This window comes from Cydia pomonella, chromosome 4 (genome assembly GCF_033807575.1).
Source record: "Cydia pomonella isolate Wapato2018A chromosome 4, ilCydPomo1, whole genome shotgun sequence".
Lineage (NCBI taxonomy): Eukaryota > Metazoa > Arthropoda > Insecta > Lepidoptera > Tortricidae > Cydia > Cydia pomonella.
In genome coordinates, this window is record NC_084706.1 from 20,356,517 (window position 1) to 20,380,355 (window position 23,839).

A 23,839-nucleotide genomic window follows, 5' to 3' on the forward strand; every position below is an offset into this window, starting at 1 on the left:
ATTAGGCTATTGATATGTTTTAGTGTCACCTAGGACCCACTTCTCGACCGGTATTAGTCTAATATTACTAGTGTGTCCTTGTCCTGTAGTGTGTAGTGTGTCCTATCAAAGTCCTTGGTCTGACAGTGGACGATAAACTCACCTTCAACACCCACGTGTCGCAAGTCTGTCGAAAGGCATTAGGCCTGTACAAACAATTAGCCAGAGCGGCCAAAATACACTGGGGACTGGGGCCGGAGATAGTCAGAACTATCTACATTGCGGTGGTAGAACTGATAATAATGTATGCAGCGGGAGCTTGGGCACCGGCAGCAAAAAAGCTGGGAGTTCGAAAGCAACTGGATGCAGTGCAGCGAGGTTTTGCCCAGAAAATATGCAAAGCATATAAAACTGTCTCCCTAAATTCGGCACTACTACTGTCTGGATTGCTGCCCTTGGATCTGAGAATACAAGAGGCGGCATCCTTATATGAAGCCAAAAGAGGTAGACCACAGCCACATATAGGGGATAGGCAGTTGGAACCGAAGGTACCCTATACCTCAGCAACACACCCAGCGGAGAGCAAGAGACTCAGTTTTCAGCTCCTGGAAAACGAAGAAGGAATGGAACCAATGGAAAACCAACTGTTCACGGATGGGAGCAAAATCGAGGGTAAAGTGGGTGCATCGCTATCCTGCTGGAATAGTGGAGCCGAAACAAAAGCCCAAAAATTTAAGCTCGAGAATTATTGCACAGTGTTCCAGGCTGAAATGCTGGCGGTGCTAAAGGCGACAGAGTATGTGCTAAAGAGTCCCAAGAAGGACTTTGGCATATACAGTGATTCAAGATCCGCATTGGAGATCATTGGGAACCTGAACTCCTTTAATCCGGTGGTGATGGAAATACGCAAGAACCTAGCTAAAGCAGAGGAACAAGGCAAAGAAACAAAGTTGTTCTGGGTAAAAGCTCATGTGGGAACAGCAGGTAACGAACGAGCAGATATGCTATCAAAAGAAGCAGCCCTCACGTTAAAGAGAAAACCGCATTATGACCTCTGCCCAGTCTCTTATATAAAGAAAATAAACCGTAGGGAGACCTTAGAAGAATGGGACAAGCGATACAAAGAGACGAACACAGCGACAACAACAAAAGTGTTCTTCCCCTCTGCTTTGGAAGCATACAAGACAATAAGGAAAATAAAACAAGATCCGATTCTAGTCCAAATACTGACAGGGCATGGAGGATTCTCCGAATACCTCCACAGATTTAAATGTAAAGATAGTCCGGCCTGTGTGTGTGATCCTAGCGTCTCAGAAAGTATACTGCATGTAATCACTGACTGCCCTGTGTTCGGCAGAGAGCGCCTGGAAAAAGAAATAGAATTAGGCATAAAAATTGAAAAAGGTAAATTAAAGAATATAATAGAAGATGTAAAAATAAGAGATAAATTTCTGGACTTTTGTAAAAGTATAGCCTTAAGAGTAAATAAACAAAATAAGTAGCGTAATGGTACACAAATTTATATATAATTATATAAACGGCGTGACCAAAATTGTAATAGAATATAAGTATAAAACGATGTAAAAACAAAAGAAAAAGAAATAAGTATAGTAACTGTAATAGATTATAAGTACAAAAATATGTGTAGCATGGTAAGAAATGAAAACCAGAAACCTGTACAAGAAAGTGTAAGCGTACCTTATTTTCCCCCTTGGAAAGCAATAAAGAAAATGAAAAAGTCTTACGTAGTTTAGAAATAGGCGGGCATCCCATCCGCAGAAAGTATAATAGAAGATGTATGAAAGAAAGACCAAGTATGCAGAAAGAAAGTGCGAGAAGCAAATTAGAGAGAACTGGCATGAATGAGATCTGTAAAAAGAGACTCCGATTCCGTTGGAGGTCATTTCGAAAAAAAAAAAAAAAAAAAAAAAAAAAAAAAAAAAAAAAAAAAAAAAATATATATATATATATATATATATATATATATGTATATATATATATATATATTACTAGTGTGTAGCCATGTTAACTCATACTACTTCACAGTTCGTGGACTAATAATATCGAGAAATCGGTCCCTAAACTCTCCTGCCTACCCTTAAATAAGGAATATTATAAATACCTGAGCGTGCAGTGTGACTGCCACCACGGACCACGCAAGCCGTGACTTGCTCCTGGCTGGAAGGTGGAGGTGTTGCCTGCTTGCACTCCGGCTTCTTATCGAAGCAATTCCTGCAATATTCTGTATATTTAACCATACCAATTATTTATGTAGCTTTCGAGCTTTAGCGATGGACATGTTAGATACTACATTATTTATTTATTATTAATTGAACCCAAAACTTTAGGAAGGTAAAATCCACCCTGTCAGCTATGACCTTGAGTATGATGTTGTGACTGCCCTGCACCCGGCACAACAGAGACGCTCTTCGCTTACGCCTGATGGCTAAGAAGTCATCAGTTCGTTCCACGGCGAACATCCCTGAAGCACTGCAGTAACGATATATTTAGATGGGAACTTGACAAACGGCCCGATTTGAAGAATGAGATACGATAACGATAAGTTCTGGTTTAGATAAGTTCTCATTTAGATATCGTTTGTATGTCGTATAATTGACAGAAGCAGCTTGATTCGGGCAACCAATGTCACTTTGACGTTAGAAATATCGTAGATAGGTCTTATTGGGATCACAACGGAATCGAAATAAACGTCAATTTTGACATGTCGTTCAGTTATCGATCTTTTACAGATCTTAAACGTGTTTTAATCATTATTCGAATCGAGCCGTTAAGTGACATAACATTTTGCCCCTAATTAGAATCCGATGTCTGTAGATTACTTACTTAAATAGTCTGCAATTCTTGATGAGGCAGATGAAAGCCTGGCGGAACCTGCGATTCATGAAGCAGTATGTTATAGGGTTGCTAAACGATGAGCAGAACGCCAACAGTTGCAGGGATGTGATGCCTTTGGAGCCAATGTTATTGTATAATTCCTGTGGGTAGTATAGGTAGATCTAGAACAAACAAAATTGCATTACAAATCTGAATATTTTCTTCTTTAAATAAAATAAAAACGTTACTTTTGACACAGACATATCCAATCCATATCGTATCTTTAGGAAATTTTTGACGTATCTTATTGTTCAAATCGGGACGCAAAAAGAGGGGTGGTATATGTTTGACGCTAATTTCTGTTTGTGTGTCTGTGTGTGGCATCATAGCTTTCCAACGGATGGATCAATTTCGATGCGTATGTAACGTGAAAACAGGTTTCCTGGCGGTCGTACAGTCAGCATCAATAGTAGCGGATGAAACAACGCGCCAAAAGTATGTGGCATCCTGGATAACTTTTCCAAATATAGATAAATCTCTAAAATTCACGTTCAAAAGTATATCTTTTACGGTTTTAGTTGTTCTACATTAAAGACATCACTTTTTGATAAGCGGTTACAGAATGGTAGATACTTATGAAGCGTTATTTGATGTGCTACTTCTAATGCTGACTGTACGGTATGTTTGATAGAAATTGATCCAGCAGTAAAAGTATCAGCTTTTTTCCAAAATAATGTAAAGCATTTTTGGCATAAATGTAATAGTTTAAGGAATTTGGTTTCTGTGCCACTTCTTAGTTGAAGTTGAGAATGAGATCATTATCTAAGTGCCTCGCGTTACCCATTATATATAAGTGGATGAACTTCGGACGATAGAAAAAAAACAAACATTAAAGTATATTTTGTTACATTAACAAAATTTACGTCATTTTAATAATAATAAATATTAAAGATTTTATAATACACTACTACATTTACTAAGAATTGTATACAGTGTGTAAATTTAATCAGGTGATCCGTCTGCTCCTTTGCCTCCTCTATCATAAAAAAAACAATACGGTTGAATATTAAAACGGTGATTAGCAAAGGATCTAAGCAGTATATTGATATAAATTCTGCTTAGAAATACAATGAAAATATTAACCTTACAAAAGTCATTCGCCCCGCAATGTAAAGCAACACACAAGCTACGAGATCCGAGGTTTTTACAGTAACTGCCAACAAGAGTTGACAGTAAACTTATTTTTAAAAGCTCGTACCTCGTAATATCATATCATGTTATGTTTCGTAATGTTTGCAGTACATTGTTTCTCGGTACATTAAAAAAAAATAACTTGAGTTGTAACTTTTAACTTAGAAAACTTCTTAATTAAATATTACACCTATAAATTCTATATCTGGTTTAATTTATCGCCCATATTGGATTTACACACGGGACATTGTCGGATTACATACATTTCCGGTAACATATAAATATACTACTTACTGTATTTATTACATGAAGTGGTGTCCAGCAGATAAAGAACTCCAATATTATAACAAAAAGCATTCTTATTACCTGAAAAGAAGAAAACTACCTATTGTAATTGATAATGTAGTGGAATCCGTCTTGTCTAAGCTAAATAACATTTAGTTAGGTGCAAGAGAAATTAAAAGCCAATTTAAAACATAACGTTAATATTTATCGTTTAGATATTCTTAACAATATTTTTATAATTAGCTGCATAATAGGTTGTAGATCGCTTAATAAAATGCACCTGCTATGGATTTTAATAAAACATAAATTCATTCTATTTTTATTCGTTGGATACCACGAATAGTTTATCAAGTTAATACATTATTAATATCAGTGTAATAGAAACAAAAATCTTTATTTCAGAATATTAAAATTCCATAAAATATTGTTAGTACCATGTCATTATCGCTACTTGTTAGTAAGTACATTAAAAAATTAAATCATAACATTAACATTTTATAATACAGATAAAATTAAAAAAGAAATAAGAAAGAAAGAAAGGACATTTATTACATAAAACACACATACTCGTACACAGGACAAGAAGATGCACCAAAAAAAAAAAACACATAAAATTATGCTACTTGAGAAATTTTAAAATCTTGTCTAGTCGGTAGTCACCGTGCCTACGAAGCTGAAAGTCCCGAGTTCTAATCCTTGTAAGGACATTTATTTCTATTTATCGTGAATATACTACATCCAAGAGAGAGGTATGGGCATTGTGAATGTCATCTCGCTTTGTGTGGTAGGGCACAGACAGTGGATGTCATTCCAGATCTTGAGCAGAGCCCAACTGGGGAAGTACCTCTACCTTACAGAAAACCGCAGCCAAATAACACTAAACTCTACTCATAGTGTTGTGTTCCTGCCGATGAGTAAGGTTACCAGAGCTCAACGAGGGGGTGGGGGGCGGGTATGGGTCGGCAACCCGCATGTAACTCCTCTGGAGTTGCAGGCGTAAATAGGCTACGGAGACTGCTTACCATCAGGCGGGCCGTATGCTTGTTTGCCACCCACGTAGTATAAAAAAAAATGTTCCTGAGTTTACTCGTGTATATTATTGTAACTAGTCGCACAACTCAAGCATAAATTAATTTTACAGTACATATGGTGCTTTCCCGCATGGGTGCGGGAATGAGCACTTTGCGTGCATATTTCGAAACTTTAAAGATCCATAATTAATAATTATGTACTGTAAAACGTTGTCCGATACACGTGAGAATAGGTAATTCGCAACTCGTGTCGTTTTGAAACACTCCTTTCTGTCCTATTTTTTTTCTTATTTTCTTCGGATCGGACTTGTATCGTAAATAACTATTGTGTGATTCTGATTTAAATAATATGTACGTACCTACTTACTTATATATAATTTTTGAACTTACTTTTCTTTTAGCCTCAATGCTTTTTTCAGTGTGTGTAGACCGGACGGCGTGTCTGAAGTCTAAGTCCGTTGTGCTCGTGTCGAGCGTCGACTCTTTCACCAAGTTCGTATTCGAATCCTGAAAATAGGCATAATTATCTGGAATTCTAATAAGCTGCAGTTCCAACTGAAATACGAATCTTAAGTGAAGTATCCAACAGAATAGGCTAGGTAGATGACAAATTTTAGTGCTCTGTACAAAACTTTGTTCACTGAGTATGAAATAACACTTTCTATGCGTGACTAGCGAATCTAAACGGATCAGCTTAAGCCTAACATGTCAATCGCTAAAGCTCGAAAGCTACACCTTAAGGAGGCCAGTACAAAAAGTTATGGAACGAAATTGAATTATTTGTGCCAGAAAATTGTTGATTCTAAATCACACCTATACCGATATTGATACAAACAGGAATACGTGGTATTTAAAATAACCGAAAAGAATTATCGTACCTTTTTTTCATCTGGCCCGTTTTTGCAGCAGGTTTCAGTTGAGTTACTTCCTGTGTCCCGGTCAGTCAATTTATCAGATACTGCAACAAAAACTTCATTAAGGTCATAAATGTACAGGATATTTCTGCAATCCTTTTGCGTTGTTCGCGAAGAAATTGGTTGTTTTAAACATGGGGTCTGATTTCGGTGTTGGTCCTATAGGAAGAGCTATACAATATAATGTGGCTACACCCACGGACAAAGAATACGGGTTAGTACAAAAAACCAGAATATCTCCTAAAATAATAAAACTAGGGGCGTGAGTGAAATATATAGTATATAGAATATCGTATTGTTAATAAAATAATACTAAAGATTTTAAACGTTATTCATATTTTATTAAAATTACATAGGAAACAAAACATCGTTAAATTACACATAGAAAAATTAACGGTTGGCATCTCACCTACAACACAAAAAAAACTTTAAGCTGATGTAATACTACGTATTGCCTCCACGGCTTTTCTAACAGATTCCAGACTATTGGGCATGCCCAAGTATGCTGTTTATTAAGTTTCTTATGCGATGTTGCGGAATTTTGGTCCTTTCTTCCACTAACGCATGATTTAGGTCTCTAAGTGTAGCTGGGGCGAGGTTTCGAATTCTTACATGCCTCCCAAGCTCATCCCATACATGATAAATCGGATTTAAGTCCAGGCTTCTCGAGAGCCAGTTCATGCAATTGATGCCAACTTCCTCAAAATAACCATTTACAATTTAAGCTGTGTGTAGCGACATGATAGTAATTCAATAATAACCATGAAAGATAACAATGCCGGCTTTTTTTTTTGCTTTGACAGATTGAAAACAAAAGTGAGTAAACAAGCAAAAGTTAAACAAGCGTGATTTGAATTTAGTACCTAAGTAATTAAAGTTTTATTTTAATTATAACTTTTTCCAGTTACCATGTAAAATACCATATTGCATTTAATACGATATTAAATTCTCTTTTATATAGAGTTATTTTCATGCAAGTATCACTATTAATTTGAAACTTACAGACGTTTTCGTCATTGACCCGTATTACCCGTTTGAACGCGAGTGTATGTGAACAAATTTGTCAACGGAATATTCCGTTCACGAATATGTACAGCACCCTTTGCTTTTGACTGCTGGACTGAAAAGCAATAGTTGCTTATCGAATAATTTTGCAAATTAGTGTTTATCGTGCTCGTGTATTATTCGACCGAAAGTACCTTTGGCACAACATTACCTAATGTAACACTTTATAAATTGTCTATGATAATATTATTTATATGATTATCTTTTTATTCATTAATTAATCGATGATAATAATAAATAAATAAAATAGTTTTTTTAGTATATGTGATGATGATTTTGGTGCCAACGGTTTTGGTGGTGACACAATGATGTTCTGGGTGATTATTTTATTTGTCTAAAAGTCATTTATTGCATTTACATTATACTTAATACATGGATGATTTTTAACGGCCTCCTAGCCTAGTCGGTATTGACCCGGCCTATGAAGCAGTAGGTCTGGGGTTCGAATCCCGGTCAGGGTATGCATTTTTATCATGAAGATTTACTTTGAGGCTAAATTGATCTGTGTATGATTGTCCCCAAATATTTAATTAATTAATTAATTAATTTAATTTTTGGAGTTTATTAAAGTTTACTTCTTTTAACGAAAGTGGAGGACCCACGCGAAATCGCCTTTTCTTACAAACGTAGTCCTCATTTTCCTCTCTGGATATCAACATATAAATGTACTTAAAATTGCTCAAAAACCTTCCTTTGAGCCTTAAGGACATTCGGAAGTATGGAATCATTTAGTACTTTTGCCAAAAGCGCCTAAAATTAGTCAAATACATTTTTACCAAATCATGCAACTCTCCGAACGTTCCTAAAGCGCTGATGGCGGAATTGCGGATCTGTGGGTGATTTTCAGTGGAATAATATTGTGAACGATGGTTTTTAATGGACGAGAAGCTAATATGCCGAAATAATTAAAATTAATGATATAAAGACAGTTGTGAATATTGACCAAAACGTTGTCCAAAGCATTATGCGGACGGTCAGAAAACACTACAAAAAATTTAAGGTGGACTTCATGTTATAGGTATTATTGTGTTTGCTTATAATGTCAATTATGCTCCAGTTTGTCATTATATAATCTAATAAACTGGCCAAGAGCATGTCGGGCCACGCTCAGTGTAGGGTTCCGTACTTAGGGTCTCCCCAAACTAGTCGACGCCGTTTCGGCAAATCGCGTACGGAAAAAGCTTTATGTCAACGCAATAAGAGCGAATAAGTCGTAAATCGGCTCGGCCCACGCGAAACGACGTCTTTCGACGGGAAAACGGCGTTTTGCCGTAAAGCTGTTCGCATTCGTACGACGCTGTTTGCAGCCTACCGCACACGTTCGCATTCATAAATCTCCTTATACCGCCGTACGGTGCCGGAAAGAATTGAACGGCTCCGATCACGGCCGAGTGCCTACGATAAGGACCGGTCAGAGCTGGCGGAAGCCGTTCAGCGTCTTCGACGGCCGAACATAGCTGACGACGGCCGAACAGAGCCGATGACGGCCGAAGTAGCTACTGATGCGTTTGTATTTGTTCATTTGAATTATTACCCACATTAATTTTGTGTTCTGTTTTTGAAGTGTTCGTCTTAGCAAATCCAATAAGAAGTCAAATTTTGTTGCGGTCATTCCATTTTTGGATCGAGTCTCAAACGAGGATATCGTAAATTAAATTCACCTTCACTTAATCTATATTGCCACAAAGAATCAACCCACGGTCGCCTCCGCTTTTGCTGCTGTTCTAGCTCTTCCAACAAGTAGGCTACGATAAAAATGCTGGGAAGCCTTTTTTTCCATGCCCGTCTACGTAAAATATCCATCATCACAGGTTATTATATAATATGTAACAATTACCAAGGAAAATAATCTTACAGGTCTGTTCAATTTCAAACTCAGGTTGTTACTAACAACCAGTCTCCAAAAATGAGATTTACGATTGCCGATCACCCGCTGTCCTACATCTGTTCGTCGGACTCAACGGCTGTACGTGTGCTGTCTGACGTCTCGACGGCAGGACGGAGCACGGGAGAGCCGACCGTCGCTTTACAACTGTTGCGATAGCAAGTCGCAGGCGATCGGGCGTCTCTACGGCCGCAAGGAGGATGAGACTGCTAAACGCAGGTGTCCAACCGCGGAGACGGTCGATCGGCTAAATGCGAATAGTGTGGTGTAAAACACTCGGCGAAAGCCGACTCCGCGTCGACTGGTTTGGGGAGACCCTTAAGCTCTACTCTTCTTCTTAAGCTCTTCTTTTAAGATTTTTTTCATATTTTTTGGACCTATGGTTCAAAAGTTAGAGGGGGGGGACACATTTTTTTTTTTTCTGGGCCAATTATCTCTGAAACTAATAGCTTATGGTCTTTTTTGTGTATTCTAAAATAAAACTTCTCAATACTTTAAGCCAGCCCGTTATTTGTCCTAAATACAACAACCTACACAACATCAACCTACATCAACTGTGTTAATGCTCTTAAACTCCTAACGAACAGAAACAACAAAGTTACTACATTAATTTGTGTTTTAACCTCATAAATTCAAACAATATTAAACTTTGCTAACTATATAATGTCAAAGGCTCTCTTTCCTTGATCTCTCTTTCACTTTATCAAAAAATGTTTCTTGAAAACCCCTATTAGTTTTGAAAGACCTTTCCAACGATACCCCACACTCTAGGGTTGAAGCGAAAAAAAATTTTTACCCCCACTTTACGTGTAGGGGACGTACCCTAAAAAAAAAAAAATTTTTAGATTTTATTGTACGACTTTATTGATTTATATATCCATGCCAAATTTCAGCTTTCTAGCACTAACGACCACGGAGCAAAGCCTCGGACAGACAGACAGACAGACAGACAGACAGACGGACATGGCGAAACTATAAGGGTTCCTAGTTGACTACGGAACCCTAAAAACGAATAGCTTATGGTCTTTTTTGTGTATTCTAAAATAAAACTTCTCAATACTTTAAGCCAGCCCGTTATTTGTCCTAAATACAACAACCTACACAACATCAACCTACATCAACTGTGTTAATGCTCTTAAACTCCTAACGAACAGAAACAACAAAGTTACTACATTAATTTGTGTTTTAACCTCATAAATTCAAACAATATTAAACTTTGCTAACTATATAATGTCAAAGGCTCTCTTTCCTTATTACTGCCGGAGGCTGTTTTTCGTACATAAGTGTTTGTGTAATTCCTTGGCACGCCTACAGCATATTTTACGGATTTCGACATTTTAGGTGTCAAAATAATAAATTTATGTCATATGTAAGTAGGAGTGATAAAAGGTATAATTAATTAAATAAATATTATAGGACATTATTACACAAATTGTTAGTCAATTCCCACAGTAAGCTCAATAAGGCTTGTGTTGAGGGTACTTAGACAACGATATATATAATATAAAAATATTTATAAATACATAGAAAACACCCATTACTCAGCAACAAATATCCATGCTCATCACACGAATAAATTGCCCTTACCAAGATTTGTACCCGGGACCATCAGCTTCGTAGGCAGGGTCACTACCCACTAGGCCAAACCGGTCGTCTTTCATCGTTTTTCGTTACAGACTCTATTACATATATTACGATTGTATAAAATACTATTGGTACATCAAATTTCTTATCTGTAAAAATGTTATCATAAATATTGTCTAGTAAAATCATCGAAATGTGTTACCTTAGACAAAAATCTATTTGGTTTGACCTCTATTCTAATGTCAGTCGAAATGATTTCGTTTTATTCTCTTGAAATATAAAAAAAAAAACAGTCAAGTGCGAGTTCGTTTTACTCGCACACGGAGGATTCCATACAAAATTCAAATTATCTCGTATAACTATAAAGGCGAAAGACTTGTGATTAGAAGTACCTGTACTAAGTATAATTGTATAGAGCGCCATCTATCGGCATATTATCTAACTAATTTGCGCAATGTAATGCACGTATGTTGGTTATTCGAGGATAATTATCTTTCATGTAAACCGATTTCAAAAATTGTTCTTTTATTTGAAAAAAGTGTGTCTTTAATATAATCTCATAGCAATTTTAAGTGTTGTCAACACACGTAAAGTTGGGTCAATTGGAAACTGAATTCGGAAATGTTTTTATATTTTAATTAAAAAAAGTTACCGTGATAGAGGTCTGATTACATTTTCCTGTAAAAAGTATAGTAATGTTAATATTATGCAAAAATACAAAATCACTATATGTATGCCTTTAACATTTGAGGAGGTTCCTCGTTTCCTCATAGATTCTACCATCAAAAAGAAAAAAAAAACAAATCCCCATGCGGGAACTATGCGTCGTTGAAGAGTTCCATTCTGATCAGCATCAGCAGTTCCACTTCATCGATTGTACCTTTTTAAATGTAAATGCTTGATTTGTTCATGAAAATACAGAAATCACTATATGTATGCCTTTAACATTTGAAGAGTTCCCTCAATGACTCATGGATCCCATCAATAGAACTGAGTTTTGGTAAAAACGGGACCAATCTGTATGTCTATATAAATTCAATAAAAAAGTAATTTTCAAAATTAGTTTATACAAACATTAAAAAAATACTACCTAATTGAAAACCTCCTCCTTTTGAAATCTTGAACTCGGTTAAAAATGGATTCATCTCAGCATGATTCTGGCTTCCTGCGTTGATCTTCCAACGAGACCAAAAAAAAGCACGGGTATAAAAATGACGACAGAACACAAAAAAGCGCTCGGTACTTACGCTGCCGTTGCCACCTGTAGTTGTGCTTAATTTCATGCTGCATTCCCCTCCAGAGCTTGGTGACGATGAGCGAGTAAGCGAACACCATTACGAAGATAGGGATGATCAGTAGCGCCACGTCTAAACCCAAGCTGAAGGCCCTCTCCAGCTCGAGGTTTGGCCAAACCTCCCGGCACTTGTAGTAGGCTATGGACAATCAGATTTAGATTTATTTATGTCACGATTAAACTTACACTATAACTTTGTAACAAAGTCAAAATTATACCAGTTCCTCACAGATCGCCAATAAATCATAAAATATAGAATAACAATTCTCTCAGTAATAATCGTAAATAATTAATGTCATTAAAAACATCAAAATACACATTATTACATAGGTAGGGTCGGCAATGCGCATGTAACTCCTCTGGAGTTGCAGGCGTACATAGGCTACGGAAACTGCTTACCATCAGGTGGGTCGTATGCTTGTTTGCCACCGGCAAAGTGAAAAAAAAAAAATTACATGTAAGTAGAGGGTTGTCCGATAAAATGTTTCTCAATTCGCGCCTAAAATTAAATACTTAATATTTTTTTTTAGATCGGTAGGTTCCCACAAACATAAGTGCTCAAAACAAATCAACCCGATGACGTGTGGGGACTGTGGGGTTTTTTGAGAGTGGCATGCGACTAAAAAAGCCAAATATATCCTACTGCTATAAGGTAAATCAATATTAAACACATAGACCATAGTGATTGATTGATGCCCTAAATCGTTTAATCAAAGTGATCGCTAGTGAAGTGTCACTTTTACAATATTGAATTTGTTGTGAAGGACGAATGGTCTGTTGTAATTGGTAGCACGTTTGATCGGTAATCCAGAGTAGTAGGTTCTAATCCTACTTTTATCAGGTTAGATAATTTTTTTTTAAATGTCTTCTTAATCTTAGCGCTTTGGGGCCCAGGGTCCGCTTTGGTAAGTTAATACCAACTATTTTTGCAGACTTTGGTTTTTACGAAAGTGATTCTTATCGGATCCTTTAAAATTAGAGCGGAAGCCAATTTATGGGCACAAATTAAAAATATTTATATACTTATTTAAACTAGTAAAAGCACAATAAATATTAGAATGAAACCGTAACTTGCACTCCGCGAAACAAAAAAAATAGTTTTCACACTTAAATGTAAAAAATATGCTAATAAAAAATCATTGAAATGGACTATAAACTACATTCAATTAAAACTAAACTTGAAGAAAGACACAAATACAATAACCTAGTCAAACAACCCGTCCCGTCCGTCAAAGAAAAAAATTGGGACCGTGCGAAGTGCATGGTGGGGGTAAGTAAAGCGATCCCAGCGCATAAGGTGGTAAAAATTTGAACTAACTGCGGATAGCGTCTTTAACATTTCGTACAATTATATGGCTCGAAATGAAACTTTGATTTACGATTACTTCTGAAATATTCATTTAAATTTAATGGTGTAAGGGACCAATGTAATCTGTATGAAATGCTTAATATAACTAACGTATTTATTTTGATAATTGTTAATAATGTATCCATGTAAATAGCTTTGCAAATGCCACATATTACGTGATCTTTTTCTAAAAGTTAAGAATGGATATAGTAAGTTATCCTTAAAAGATAGACATTTAACATCGCGGACTTTTTTGTAGACCTATGAATGAGAAACAACCCCACCATACATTGTGTTGTTATAGCTCAAACGGATTAGGCAGCGTTTTCGATTAAAGCTCCTAGCCAGCGTGATTTTTTCCGACAACATCGTTATATTTCAAACAATTTACACAAAACCTTAACAAGTTATATACTTAAGCCTTCCTCAAGAATCACTCTATTGATAGATGAAAGTCGTATGAAAATCCGTTCAGTAGTTTTTAGTTTTGGAGTAGTTTTATAAGATGTAGTGAATTGACGTTTTCCCCTAGACTTGCGGACACTAGGTTGCGTGACAGTCGTGCACGCTCCCAATAGGGCGGTATAATTAGTCGAGATTCACGGTAAACCAGACATTACGGTATATATGGCTGAGCGCTGCTGCCTACCTGTACTTCGTGTTCGCTCTCTACTTATGTTAAAACTGTATGGAAAAAAAAAGTTTTGAATATAATCCCTTCCTCCCTTAATTTCCTTGTATCTTTTACTGAGGTGTACCAATAAAGAGTAATCTATCTATCGTAAATTGCATGCATTTTTTTATGTAGATATATGCATCATTATACATCGTAGGCTGGTAAAACCCGACAGATTTTAACCACGTATTCCTGAGTTCATAAGGAACAAAAAATATTAAATGAGATTTGGTCAAAAAAATTTTTAAATTTTTTGCACACAACACGTTATTTTATTTAAAAAAAAACATTACAACGAATAAGTTAAGTATTTTTTATTTACAGAAAAAATTACGAGTATACTTTAAAGCTTTGATGTCTGTCAGTATATCCAAACCAAGTCACATATTGGCAGCGTTGCAGCTTGCAGCCAAAAAGGCGAAACAAATTTTCGTAAGAATTGTCATTATCTCTAAAACAAGACCGATTTCAGAAAACAACGCTAAATGCTATTAAGAATACACCTTTAAATCACTCGGGTTTTACCATCCCACGGTTTATTTATATATTAGATGTCTTACCAGTTTCTCTCATGGGCTGTAAGGTAGAAACGATGAGTATTGGGAAGTTCAGCACGAGGGACAGAAGCCACACGAGGGCGATCATCTTATAGGCGTGGGACTGCGTCTGCCATTTGCGGGACTTAAGAGGTCGGCAGATAGCGAAGTATCTTTCTAGGGAAATGGCGACCAGCGTCCATACGTCAACGGACACCGACACGGCTGAAACAATGATATTACTGGTTTTTAGACCAGGACCTCTAGAACAGTGTCGTATGCATTATTATTAGACCACAATTTGACTTCTGAATTTCTGATCCTTGTAGTAGTTTTCCCAGGCTTCTAGAAACCTGATCTTGCCAAGCTTACGCCGTTACCCCGACCAGTCCCTAGAATTTCCTCCTTATAATTCTCATACATTCGCTGTCGAAAAAATATTTTTTATGAATTGGAGTCAAGTGATTCTAGCTCTTAGCGGCATTGCACTAGAGTCTGTTTGGGAAGAGAAGAGTCATTTAATTGGACCCCATACATTCCACGACTCTTTCTCTTTCCGCACAGGCTCTATCCTGATCGATTTCGGTGAATTTGAAGATTTTGAATTAGGTTTAACGACCTTTATATTGATATATTTTGTTTTAAAACTATATATATTTTGTTTAAAAAAAGAAATGAAAATAATTGTTTCAAGGGTTGTGCGTTATGTTTTATGTTCATTTCTAAGGAACCATTTCTAAGAAACCATGGAATATTTGGTCTCAAAATGGTGCAATAATACTTATCAAGTTTGTCTTAGATACCTCTTTTTATTTGTAATGTTGTTACGTGGCAACTGTTGTTTACTATTAAACAAAAATAAATGTCATAAACAGATATATGAGCTTATCCTTACTTAGACGGAGGCGGAAAGCGGCAACTTTGTTAAGCGCAGCGGGAGCAAAATTGACGCTTTCCTCTCGGAGGGCAGAAAAATATATTGACGACCTGTCTGGCCTAGTGACCCTGCGTATGAAGCCGATGTTCCCGGGTTCAAATCAAGCTAAGGGCATTTATTCGTGTGATGAGCATGGATATTTGTTCCTGATTCATGGAAGTTTTCTATGTATTTATAAATAATTATGTAGGTTATATTTTATATATCGTTGTCTATAAGTGCCCGCAACACAAGCCTAAGGGTGCCTAAGCATAGCACATCTCTGGTTGAACGGCATCCTTATTGAGCCGTGGGACTTAGTCAATTTGTGTAATAATGTCCTATAATATTTATTTTTATTTTATTTATTTTATAAAATCTGCTTAAATCAACAAATTGCCACATATTCCAAGAAAATTAAAATTGCATTAAAATTTGAAAATCATTGTGAAGAAAACAAATTTGGACCAAACGAGGTAAGTTGGATCTATTTATCGGAGCAGAGGGCCTACCGTGAACCACGTTCGTCGTCTTGCCTCTCTGTCGTCCTTATATATTTGTATCTAAGTGTGACAGGGGAGCAACAGGTCGAACGTGGTTTACGGTAGGCCAGCGGTGGCAGCATGGTTCCATTTTTATCACTTGTCACTAAATATGCTCGTCACTTTCGCGCTTACATACTTGTTAGAACGTGACAGGCATGGCGACAAATGATAAAGAACTGACCATCTTAGCTCTACTACAGATCTTCATTTCTCACAATTCAAATCGGTAGTACGACTAAGTTTATCAAATATACGCTAAAAGCTAGAGTCACTGTTTGAAGTCCGATTTGTGACAACGGTGTTTTTTATTAACGGCGAATGTATAAGTAACTGTAAGGGCGAAATTTAAGGGGCTTGCTCCAATTTCTTAGCTCAGGAACACCAACATAAGGATCAGAAGTCAAACTGAGGGCTAATAATTACGTATACAATTATAGATAGATAGGTTTTATTTGTATTGATTATACAACATTACAATTTGCCACGGGCGGTACAGGAATTACTAAGTCGCATTAATTAAGCCACGATTAAATTTATACGCGTCCGTAAATTCTTGTTTACCGCTATTAATGCGAAATCTAATTAATCTAGGCGAGCATAACATTAATTACATTCGTCATACATTTCTATGCAAGCCAATTTCGTCAATTATATTAATTACTAATGGAATGGAGTAGTGAGCATATATTTATTTACGCATGTTTAGTTAACTTTTAAAGGTTTACATGTCAAATGAATTAATTATGAATGGAATATTATACCTACAGTGTGTTACCGTCATACGGGCATTTATTAAAACTGATAAAAAACGATCTATTAGCAATTGTTTGCGTGTATTAGCAATTCATAATAATGTGAATTAACTGCTCAATTAAATGTCTGAAATCCGGACAGTCAATGTAGTGGGCGTACTATGTAATTGTCGTTACTCATATCGTTAATGCACTTGGTACAAGGCATGTCGTGGTACGGAGGTAAAAAACTGAGACAACTGTCACAAAATTATTGTCGTCTTTATCATTATGTTCATGTATGGAGGTTTTAATACATTAATTAAACAGTTTTTATAAACATTGACATGATGATTTCAAGTGTTGACGTCGGGTTGTCAAAACAAACCAAAAAATTACCAAAACTGGTATTTGATTTTCTTTAAAATGGCTTACGAGTGGCTTACGATACGATGCCCGAGAGTAGTTGAAACACGTGGAAATGCAGCTCAAGGCTTAAGACTTTATCAGAAACGCTTCCCAAATTGACGTGACGACGACGACATCCACACAATGCTCGATTGATAACCGCGGCAAGTTCGTGAGAATAGGCCAATGGGCGATTGGTCAGTCTGAAAGGGCCGTGAACGGGATCGTACCAGTGCAAGTTGAAAAAAGGATTCTAGAGTACTTCATACAGGTACCAACGTCAAGTACTCGTACTGCTCGGTACTAGGAACAAAATTGTGGCTTCAAGTTTTTTCAAGGCGCTAAAATTACTCCCCAGGGATTTGTTAATAAGACTCGTTACTGGTTGTCAATTGGTTTTTCTCCAATATACTCGGAAATGTTCACCTTATTGTAGCAAAAATAGTACGGGAAGTTATTCGTTATGGTCAAACACAAATTAAAAAAATACAAACCATTATTGTCGTGTTTTAGCGAACGGGAAAGTTATTACTGTATTGTTTTTTACTTTTTAAAAACATGTATCCACTAAGAAAAACGCATACAGCCAATTAATATAGCTGTGGGCCGCGTCTACACGACCCGGTGAGCATCATTTCAAGCTATAGGATAGGGTCGTGTAAGACCGACGTGTATGATCGTGTGAATACTGCTCAATAAAATCAAAGACTATATAATTTTTATATTTTTTCAAGGATCTCATGCGTGCAAATACAGCTTATATTGCACAGTTATATTGAATGAGCGAATATTGAATGGCAGAATAGTTGTGCCTTTAACTTTTAAAAAATAATTAAAGAGGGAAATTTATTTTGACGTTTTTGATGTGAAGGTTCGATTTTAGTGATAGTTCATGTTTAAATTATGATTATTTAACCTGATTTCCTCGCATGTTTGGAGAAAAGTACTATATAAGTAGGCCTCGGCAGGAACAGCAATTCATGGATTCGTCTTCTTTGTCGGAATCCGCTACGCGTCGTCCGACAAAATCGAAACTCATCCACGAATTGCCATTTCCCGGCCTCTGCAATAATGTAATATTTACAAAAAAAAAAAACATTAAAATGTGGGATTTGTATTTAAGTTTCATTTAGTTGGTAATAAAGTGTTTATCAATAAGAGAAGTGCCTATAATTTGCCGTAGTTATCTTGAGTGCAGTAATACTGGTATCGCTAACTCTTGAAATAAACGTCGCAATAAACAAAGTATGAAGGGCTGTCATTGGCACTTACTTGTAAATTTACTGCGCTGTACATTGCTGGCAGTTAAATTTTGTTAAAAAGTTAATAAAGTCTGAATTTTAGTTTATTAATTAAATTAAGGTCATGGTTAAGTTAAAGAACTATGTTTTTTTTTTTTATTAAAGCTGATCGGCGATTGGATCTAGTCGCACCTGATGGAAAGTGAAGACAGGGCCTAAGATGGAGCTCACCGGTTCAGTATAGTAGCCTATTCACTCTTGCTTTAAAGAGACCGAGGTCATATTTATCAGGGAATACAGATGGCGGGAGCGCATTCCATTCTTTAGCCGTCCGTACCAAAAAAGAGGAGGCAAACCGATTTAGTTGAAATTTGGTAGGTAAAAGGTTTTCGTTATGGAGAAGGATATTGAATAGTTTTCAACCCCCAAATCACCCCGACGGGGTGAAAAGGGGAGGAAAAGGGCGGTACGGGGAAAAGGGGGTTGAAGTTTATATGGGGAATCAGTAAAGAAAGTAGATTGTATAAAAGATGCCCCCAGATACGTATTTCAGGATTTTTAATAGTAAATCACTCATTGAAAGGGTTGGGGTCTTTAAATTAGGGAATGGAAAATTATAATCCCAACAAAAACATTTTCATGTAAAATGTTGCCAAGACGAAGCCATAACTGTAAAAAAGTTATCAGATCTCTTGTAGAACCAAGCTTCTAACTCTACACAAGTGCACCTTGGTTAAAATATATGGCTTGGCCGTTTCGTTACTACTAGAACTATTGTATGATAAAATAATGAATAGTGAATAATTTTTTCACCTTACGCCCATGTGACGGTAGCTTCACAAACTCTACACCTTAGTCAAAATACATGGCTTGGCTATAATTTATAATTTTCATAAAATAAAAAATAAAAATTAAGTGAAATTTCTTTAATGGCGCTGTGCACTTTTTGTGATGGGGAAAAAATGTTAAACTTGCGACAGGTCACGTGACTAACAGATACGTCAGATTGAAAATTCGTAAGACGGACACGTGACCTGATCGAAAAACTGTTACAATGTCATTGAAGCCAGCAGACTGCCGCGCGGCGAAAGAGAGGGGTATACTTCCTCTCCTACACCGCGCCGGGTACAACGGGTTGCACTCCGGGAGTGCCGATGCCGGCAGAAGTGAAAACTTGAATAGGTTTTGTATTTTACCACTCTTATTCTTCTTCTTCTTTCCCTGTTCCCTTTATTTGGGGTCGGGTCTCCTCACTCTTCTGCGCCATGTTACTCTGTTTTGGGTTGTCTCTTTTGACATCTGGGATCGATTGAGGTTTCTTTCTATGTTTGACCACCAGGTCAACGGACGGCGGCCTGGGCCTCTCTTACGTTCCGGAATTTTTAATGCGACCCTGACGACATGATTATCACTACGCCTGTTCACGTGGCCGTACCACCTAAGACGTTTTTCGGTGAGTTTTTTGGTGATTGGTGCGACTTTAAAGTTTCCCCGTATATACTCGTTCCGAACTTTATCCATTCGAGTCACACCCCCCGCCCATCTCAACATTTTCATCTTGTTTACATGGCACTTTTGCTCGTGTGACTTTTTGACTGTCCAACACTCGGAGCCGTACATTAGTGCTGGACGGACAGCCGTCTTATAAACTTTGCCCTTAGTTTTTATACTAATAATTAAAGCAATTCCTGCTAAATTATTCCCTAATCATTCCAAAATATCAAAGATGCACAACGTTAATATTCAAGTTTCCACTTCTGCCGGCACTCCCGGAGTGCAACACGTTGTTTTTTTTACTTTTAAACTATTTTTATGCAGTTCGTGTAATTGTAGTCATCTCTCTCTATCACTCATCCATATTAATGCGACAGTACGATAACGATTGGCACGTTGGCTACGCACCCAATAAACAAGGGACTATTGGCACGGCTTATAGTAGATTGATGACCAACTGATGAAATGGTGCCTTTCACCCGAGTTAAACACTCTACTTTTCATATCGAATGTGACGCAACCAAAAAAGACAAGAAAATTTTGCTAAATCAGTAATCTAATCTACGTTCTAGTAATTCTATCTAATCTAAAATGAAATACAGAGATATGCCCATGCAGACGAAACCACGGGCACAGCAATAAAATACATAAATAAACAGAAACTCACCTTGAAAAAAGGGTATTATCTTGCATAGAACTGGTCCGAAGAGGAATCTCCGGTAAATCTGTCCAATAAGCGTGAACGGCACACAGAAGACTCCCAGCATGAAGTCTGATATGGCCTGCGAAGTAATGTTGAAAGGTTAATAAGGTTTGACGACCTGGCCTAGTGGGTAGTGACCCAGCCTATGGAGCCAATGGTCCTGGGTTCGAAATTTCGAATCCGCGTAAGGGCATTTATTTGTGAGATGAGCACAGATATTTACGAGTATTTATACAACTTTTTTCAAAAAATTGTATTTAATGTAATCTCATAGAAATTTCAAGCGTAAAACACACGTAAAGGTGGTTAAATTGCAAACTGAATTATTTTTTTTCTCTATGAAGAAAAAAGAAAAAATGTTTTGGAATGTACAATTTGAGATCTTTCAATTGATATCCCACTTGCCCCAATCATTAGACTTTGAAATTTTGTCTCCTCTTCATGTTGGGCATTTCCCATAGTAAATAAAAAAAGATTAAAAAATAATACTCCCGATGAGTCTGAGTTAGCGTTGTTCATAACTTGGAGGATATAACAACTGGAGGCGCCTTGTCTGTAATTTTTGCGGGAAGGGGCACATCAAATGTATGGCTATTTGTACGTAACGTAAAAATAGCCATGTCAGATTAACGTCAGTCCATTTAATACATATGACCATTGGCCGAGCTTTTTGACAGAGGGGTAAAGGTCTTAAAGGCAGCTCTAGTTGTTAAATCCTCCAATGTTCATAACTATTCTAAATTTCTAATCGATAGCTTTAGATAGCGATTAGTTTTAAACCTTAAATGTTACTAACCATTATGGACCATTGTTGTCTTTTGAAATAAATAAACTTAAAAATTTAAATAATTAAGTTGTTCTTGAGATATTTGGCGATGTGACAGATAAACAGACATACAGATGGACGGACAGAGTCGCACCATAAGGGTTCCCTTTGTACCTTTTGGGTACGGAACCCTAAAAACTTGATTGTTTGCTTAACAGTCTCTTGACGCGAATCATGTATTTTTAACACTCCTTTTTTAATTCCTTTGACACTCGGAGAGCCTCCAAATCTTACTAATAGGTAATATTCTCATTCTCAGACCGTGGGGGCCTTTTACATCTCCATTCCTAATGTATTAATCTCTGTAATATTGTACATATAATATTCTTGACTTATTCTATACACATTAATTAAGACTGTTAGGTTGATAGTCTTGACGCGATTTATTTAATATATATTTCATTTCGATACTTGGAGAGAATTTACTCTTTTACAAATACAAAAGTTATTTTACAAGAGCTATCGAATTATGGGTCGTGCGTTGATTATTGCTGGTTTTTTTTCACATGAATTTAGACAAAAAGGAATGTTGACTATAAGAAGGAAAATATCCGAAAATTGTATATTACAAACTTATATATTGGCAGTTGGTAGCTATACTAGTGTATATAATAGTGTACCGCTGCACTTTAATCATAACTACTATTCGTATTCGTAAAAAAGGGTATTATTCGTTGCATCACTACTGTACCTAGAAGAATTTGCGAGACTTGCATCAACATACATTGTTGAGTATGTAGTACATTATTTTGATGAAACCGAACTATTAATAAATAGTAACTAATACTAGTAAAAATAGGCATTATTGTAAAAAAATACCTAGATTATCCAAGAATTTAAAAAACAGTCTCAATATAGTTATACTTACATCTTATTTTGCCGCTGTCTAATAGAACTTACCAAATTAAGCAAGAATACGTTGGTGACCGTTCTCATCGTCTTATTATAAGCCAGCGTCGCTATCACCAGACAGTTCCCAGATATGGACAGCATGAAAATGAGGACATATGGCGGCAGTATGAAGCGCCATTCGTACGCGTTCCCCGGCGCGTTACGCGTAGCGTTGCCTGTATCGTTGCGGGCGAGGTCTAAGGCCGTTGTGGCGGTTGGCAGCTCGTAGAGGTGACTGTACGTCAGGCTTGTTGACTCCATATTTGTAAATTATCTGCAGACAAACAAACAGGCATATATTTTTTTGTTAATAATTATTTATTTAATCAAAATCAAGCATTAATAAAATAATGACAAATTCATATCCGCAACACAGGCTTCGTCAGGAGGGTACAACCATAAATCAGCAACAGTCGTCATTGCACACAAACAATAAAGCTATCCGCAACAGGCTTCGTCATTTTAAAAACACAATCATTTTTATTTAAAAGAACCACCCCGAATTGCATCCGATCCAAAAGTTCCCATTATGCCAGCAGCGTGCAGCGTTTCAACGTTGTAATAGCCAATGAAATCCCCTGCACCAGATATGACCCGGAGCGTGGATCACAGCCCCTATGCCTAAGTCGGCGACCAAGTTCTTTTACAAAAACCTCTCTCCAGTTTTATTCAGTGAGAAAAAAAAAAACAGTGAGATACAACATTTGTGCTAGTATGTTTTATTAAAGACGGCATAGCACCATATACACCCAACAAATTAATATATGTAAGGAGGATGACTTAGAGATTTAAAGATCACTAAGTATCAATTAAAAATAAACTAAAATTTTATACAAAGTAAAATATAATAAAATCTTGGAGGCGTATATCTCTAAGTGTCCAACACTAAAATTAACTAAAACAATACAATCAAGCGTGAACATGATGGTCTCTTGTGTCAGTCCTACTGGACCCTATAACCATTTTCACAGAAAAAAATCGGAAACAATAAAACAAAACGACTATAACTTAAGAGGGAAGAATAGTTTTGCGATTCTCCCGAAATGAAAATTTCATCAAAAATGTACATACGTTCGATTAGCATCGCAAAGTTATTCTTCCCTCTTAAATTTTTATCTTATTATCAAGATCACTACTGGCTTAAAGGCATCATTGACATTATAGTACATCTTACGTAACAAGCAGCTCTTAATGTTAGCTTCTTTATATTTCTCTTAAGGATACTCGAGCGCCCAGCCCATAGATGGAATTAACAGCTTCTCCCCACAACAGAGTTCCATACGACATAACGCTATGGAAGTAACTAAAGTATACCAGCCTGGCCGTCTCTACGTTTGTTGGCATTAGAATAATATCTAAATGCAAGATGTCATTTAGTTATCGTGCATTTCGCTCGTACTTGTTCGTGTATTAGTGCGAGCGAGATGCACGATAACTAAAAGACACCATTCAGATATCGTT

At 36.7% G+C, this 23,839-nt stretch overlaps 2 protein-coding genes across 2 annotated transcripts; one reads left to right on the plus strand and one right to left on the minus strand.

Annotated features, from left to right (window-relative positions):
• Positions 1-281: 281 nt before the first annotated feature.
• Positions 282-1,635, plus strand: LOC133517495 (uncharacterized). The gene is made up of 2 exons (XM_061850830.1): positions 282-1,383; positions 1,628-1,635. The coding sequence occupies exons 1-2, from the start codon at positions 282-284 to the stop codon at positions 1,633-1,635; spliced, it is 1,110 nt and encodes a 369-aa protein (XP_061706814.1).
• Positions 1,636-1,901: 266 nt separating this feature from the next.
• LOC133517496 (cholecystokinin receptor-like) lies at positions 1,902-22,843 on the minus strand. The gene is made up of 9 exons (XM_061850831.1): positions 22,388-22,843; positions 20,626-20,740; positions 14,648-14,848; positions 11,921-12,202; positions 6,200-6,279; positions 5,712-5,942; positions 4,300-4,371; positions 2,824-2,996; positions 1,902-2,211 (listed from the first exon to the last, which is right to left on the minus strand). The coding sequence occupies exons 1-9, from the start codon at positions 22,637-22,639 to the stop codon at positions 2,058-2,060; spliced, it is 1,560 nt and encodes a 519-aa protein (XP_061706815.1). The 5' UTR covers positions 22,640-22,843; the 3' UTR covers positions 1,902-2,057.
• Positions 22,844-23,839: the final 996 nt, after the last annotated feature.